At 38.4% G+C, this 5226-nt stretch overlaps 1 protein-coding gene across 1 annotated transcript in view; it reads right to left on the bottom strand.

The window, feature by feature from the left end:
* Positions 1-309: 309 nt before the first annotated feature.
* The window catches only part of LOC107572937 (leucine-rich repeat-containing protein 58-like), a 6577-nt gene continuing 1660 nt past the window's right edge, over positions 310-5226 (bottom strand). Inside the window, exons 2-4 of the mRNA XM_016259378.1 lie at positions 2675-2803; positions 2296-2573; positions 310-1449 (exon numbers count right to left, since the gene is read on the bottom strand). Coding sequence (XP_016114864.1) covers positions 1256-1449; positions 2296-2573; positions 2675-2803 — 601 coding nt within the window. The 3' untranslated portion in view covers positions 310-1255. The remainder of the gene's footprint in view (positions 1450-2295; positions 2574-2674; positions 2804-5226) is intronic.

Below are 5226 nucleotides of genomic sequence, written 5' to 3'. Positions count from 1 at the left end.
CGTTTACATGCATTATACTACTTATAGACTGCATCGGCTGGAGTTAAAAATCTCAGTTTGTGTTTTACTAAAGAAACAAAGTCACCTACATCTTGGATGCCCTGGGGGTAAGCAGATAAAAATAAAAATTTCATTTTTGGGTGAACTATTCCTTTAAGAAAGGATGGATGTTCGCTTCAAGTGATAGGCCAGGTAAGTGAAATTATATTATCTTGCTGTATGTGTGTCGTTTTCTTTACGTTTTCTGACTAAAAGCAACCAAAAAGCCATTTTAAAGTGGTTAAGCAAATAATAATAATAATCGGCAGGGATCCCAGACCAATACAATTAGTGTGCCTCCTCTAGTTTTTTAAAACCCACGAGCCGCCACTGCACATAACAGATAAGTTATCATCAAGGAGAATGATATCTATGTTTTATTACTATTAAGGTCACTGTGAGCTCTTTTAGAGACAGTAAACCATTTAATACTGATCTGAAACCTGTTCGCTGTAGCCAAACTTCTGACAATAAGACAAAATACAAAAAGAGTCCTTTAGCGTGTAACTATTTTCAAGGTTGTGTCATGGATGATAGCTTTCCATTCATTTTCAAATTGTGCGAAGTAGCCATCATAGTCCATAACCTGACCTTTGGACAGAAAAGTTAGGGCAGATTAACAGTCAATACAAAGAAGAGGTCAAAGAGTAACTGTTCACTTATTGATCACATTTTCCAGAAGTGCAAAGCAGTCAGTTTGTTCTCTGATTGCATGTCAAGCTGACCTACTCAAAATACTGTTTTTGGCAAGATGCAAAAGTTTCAGATGCCTAATGAGCAACATTAGTAGGAATAGTTCACATTTTTATTATTTACTCACCCTCATGAAATTTCAAACCAATTTGCTTTTGTTCTCCATGAAACGCAAAAGTTAAATGATCAAAAACAGACAAAAACACTATAAAAGAACTATAAAAATAGTCCATGTGACAATATACAGTATCAAATATCTTCTAAAATCATCCAAAAAAGTATCTGTGACATGAGGGTGAGAAAATGATGACAAAATGTTTGAGTGAACTATCACTTTAAGTTTGATTTACAGTTTAAACCTACCTGTATTAATATAGTTAAGCTAAATAGCCAGTGCTTTTTTTGTTGAGTCACTAAAACGGTTTTAAAACCCAACTTATAGGTCTACAAAAACATGAAATTAAGCATTAAATGGAAATGCATTGACAGGTAACTGTCTCTGTTGGAGGTCTGTCTGTCTGTCCTATCCCAGCAGTACTCTCTGGAGCCTGTCTGCAGGGACGCTGTTCTCGTCCTCTGACTCCGCGTCGCTCTGTGGGTTTGAGCTGCAGGGAGAGGAACACTGCGGGGAACAGAGGTAATGCATGAGCGGCAGGCGGTACTTCCCACAGAAATCCACAAACTTGATGTGCCTCACACATGAGTCGAAGTAAACACCTAGAGGGCATGATGGGAGAGATATAGAGAAATGTGAAGAGGTGGACAAATATTCAACACGTCAAAGACAACTTTGTCAACATAAAGTTTTCAGTTTAGAACTTCGTGTCAACAGCATCAGTCAACAGCAACTGTGGCATAATGTTGATTACCACATAAAAAAAGCTAAAATTTGGGAGTAAATGGGGTCAATCTGTAAATACTAAAATTCTCACTTTCAATAATTTAGTCACAAACTTGTGCATGTTAACACGATTTTAGTGGGAAAAAAATCACTTACTTTACGGAGCCCCTCAAGGGACCTTTGAAAAACTAAAAAATCCATTGACTTTTGCATGCAAACGAGAAAATAAAAGATTTCTAGCATGAAAAATATATTGAAAATTTCACATAAGCATGCAAATGTTTCACATTAGGCTTCACATGCTCATGCAAATGTTTTCCCGTTTGTATGCAAAAGTCCGATTTTTTTTATTTTTGCAAAGTTCCCTTTCGGTTTGTCATACTAATCTTTTCTGTGTCAAGTTATTTCAATTTTCACGGCTTTGTTTCGGACATACTCAAAGCACTTGCGCTACTTCCGACAACAGGACTAATGGATTTGGAACGTCTGCTTTGAAGCGTCCATTGTAGACAGGCTCAAGCTGTTACAGTGCGATATACATTTTTGAACTTTTTTGATGAATGAGGGACAAGATGAAGTAATCAACATTATACCACAAATTCCATCAGTTGAGCGTAACTAGTACAGAACCCAGAATATTCCTTTAATTAATGCATGATGCTGTCTAAAGCAAGGTTGTCCTCACAGGATATAGATTATACAGCCTTATTGTCCTCCCCTACCTGCACACTTTGGGTTGGGACATTCGCTAGCCAGGTTTAAATAATGGTTCAGATTGGACGGTAGGTCACACGAGCTGAATGGAAGGTTCTGGGACTTGATGGTGCGTCCTGCCAGTTCCATCAGGGATGGAGGGTCGTAGGTCATGTCCTTGATGAAGCGCACAACAAGAGGGTTTCCACGCAGACTGAGCTCCTGCAAATGGACGAGGCTGAGGATCTCACGAGGGAGGAAGGTCAGTAGGTTGTTGTGGAGACTGAGAGAGAGCAGGGAGTGTAGTCTGCCAGGACAGAAATCAGATCACAACATTAAAATACACCTAACTGCTTTGACTTTACAATATAGGCCTACAATAAGAACATAAGTAACAAAAGATCTCACTTGTTGAGCTGGGGCGGTATGCTTTGGATGCGATTGTCACACAGAACCAGATATCTCAGACTGGTGAGGTTAGCAACCTCAGGAGGGATGAAGGAGATGAGGTTCCCTCCCAAATACAGCAACTCTAGACTGCAGCATCACATAACAGAGGTCAAAAGTTGAAGAGCCGTCACATTAAAGTCAAGTTTTGTAGATTTTAGTTTGTGTTAGCTTTGAGGCTAGCTTAGGGTGACCATACGTGCCATTTTCCCAGGACGCATCCTGGCCAGGATTTCTATATTGCCTAAAATATCTAGGTTTTGGCTTTGTTTGCGTGTGCAGACCGATCGGTGTATGACATCAAAATACCATACAGACGGTTCCTTATGCTTTCAAAATGCTCTCGAGGTATTTTGATGTCAAACACTGATCGATCTGCTTTTAAGTCGAACACACATCCTATGTACGCGTAATTGCATCGCTTTGACCGTAGATCCCACCTTCTCACACACACCATGATTGGTCCATTATGTACAATGCCTGCATGTTATTGGTCAAACTACTTTTCGATCATTACCTTCAGCAAGCATGAAAACAGGAAAAAACAAAGCCAAAACAAATCCTGGCAAGGACGTGTCCTGGGAAAATGGCGCGCATGGTCACCCTAGGCTAGCTATACACTCTTAAAAATAAAGGTGCTTCAAAAGTTTCTTCAAGCGATGCCATAGAAGAACCATTTTTGGTTCCACAAAGAACCATTCAGTCAAAGGTTCTTTACAGAACCATCTCTTTCTTACCTTTTTGTAATCTGAAGAACCTTCTTTCGCCACAAAGAACCTTTTGTGAAACAGAAAGGTTCTTCAGATGTTAAAGGTTCTTTATGGAACCATTTAGACAAAAAGGTTCTTCTATGGCATCGTGAAGCACCTTTATTTTTAAGAGTGTTTATGCTAGCATACTCCTACAAGTTGACAAAACAAACTTTTAGCAGATTGAATACCTGGAAAACTGCACAAAATACTTTAAAAGGTTGTATGAGAATGTCCCTAATTATAAATGTGTGGATATTAATATGGGAAAAGCTAAAGTGGAATTACTTTAATGCAGAGGTGATAAATCATACAATTAGGATAAAAACATACCAAAAGGGGGAAGTTCAAAGTTCATCTACTGTAAATACAGAATTTAGCAATGCAATGACGAAACAGGAAAATCTAATTTTAACTTTCTAGGTTTGAATGAAACGAGAGATCATTAACTTAAGAGTAAACAGACTGTTATGTCATGTTTAATTATTTGTCTAAAAGTACTTAACCAGTTCTCTCAATCTAATTGGTTAGTATTTTACCCAAAAAGCCCCACCAACCAAACCCAGGCCATGGAATGCATTCAGCTACTGTCTACTTTTGTAACACTGATTCGGGTCATATGCACATTTGTACTAGGCTCTAAACAGCCCTCGAGATACAGTATATGGTCTAAAGCAGTGTATCTATGTTAGGGTTATTACAGTTAACTATAACTACAGTACAACCATATTTTTTTTTTATTTACTTGAAATAAAGCAAATGTTAGCTGAAATTAAATAAAAAATACATTTTAACTAAATATTACATTTGTTGTTGCCAAAGCAACATTTCTCATTTTCATTTAGTTTAATGTGATGTACTAAAATAAGTAAAACTGGAGAGAGAAAAAAACACACACATATATATATATATATATATATAGTGGGTACGGAAAGTATTCAGACCCCCTTAAATTTTTCACTCTTTGTTATATTGCAGCCATTTGCTAAAATCATTTAAGTAATTTTTTTTTCCTCATTAATGTACACACAGCACCCCATATTGACAGAAAAACACAGAATTGTTGACATTTTTGCAGATTTATTAAAAAAGAAAAACTGAAATATCACATGGTCCTAAGTATTCAGACCCTTTGCTCAGTATTTAGTAGAAGCACCCTTTTGATCTAATACAGCCATGAGTCTTTTTGGGAAAGATGCAACAAGTTTTTCACACCTGGATTTGGGGATCCTCTGCCATTCCTCCTTGCAGATCCTCTCCAGTTCTGTCAGGTTGGATGGTAAACGTTGGTGGACAGCCATTTTTAGGTCTCGCCAGAGATGCTCAATTGGATTTAAGTCAGGGCTCTGGCTGGGCCATTCAAGAACAGTCACAGAGTTGTTGTGAAGCCACTCCTTCATTATTTTAGCTGTGTGCTTAAGGTCATTGTCTTGTTGGAAGGTAAACCTTCAGCCCAGTCTGAGGTCCTGAGCACTCTGAAGAAGGTTTTCGTCCAGGATATCCCTGTACTTGGCCGCATTCATCTTTCCCTCAATTGCAACCAGTCGTCCTGTCCCTGCAGCTGAAAAACACCCCCACAGCATGATGCTGCCACCACCATGCTTCACTGTTGGGACTGTACTGGACAGGTGATGAGCAGTGCCTGGTTTTCTCCACACATACCACTTAGAATTAAGGCCAAAAAGTTCTATCTTGGTCTCATCAAACAAGATAATCTTATTTCTCGGATAATCTTGGAGTGCTTCAGGTGTTTTTTAGCAAACT

Source organism: Sinocyclocheilus grahami, unplaced genomic scaffold (genome assembly GCF_001515645.1).
Source record: "Sinocyclocheilus grahami isolate Dianchi unplaced genomic scaffold, SAMN03320097.WGS_v1.1 scaffold1836.1, whole genome shotgun sequence".
Classification (NCBI taxonomy): Eukaryota; Metazoa; Chordata; class Actinopteri; order Cypriniformes; family Cyprinidae; genus Sinocyclocheilus; species Sinocyclocheilus grahami.
This window is presented reverse-complemented; position numbering and strand designations above follow the sequence as displayed.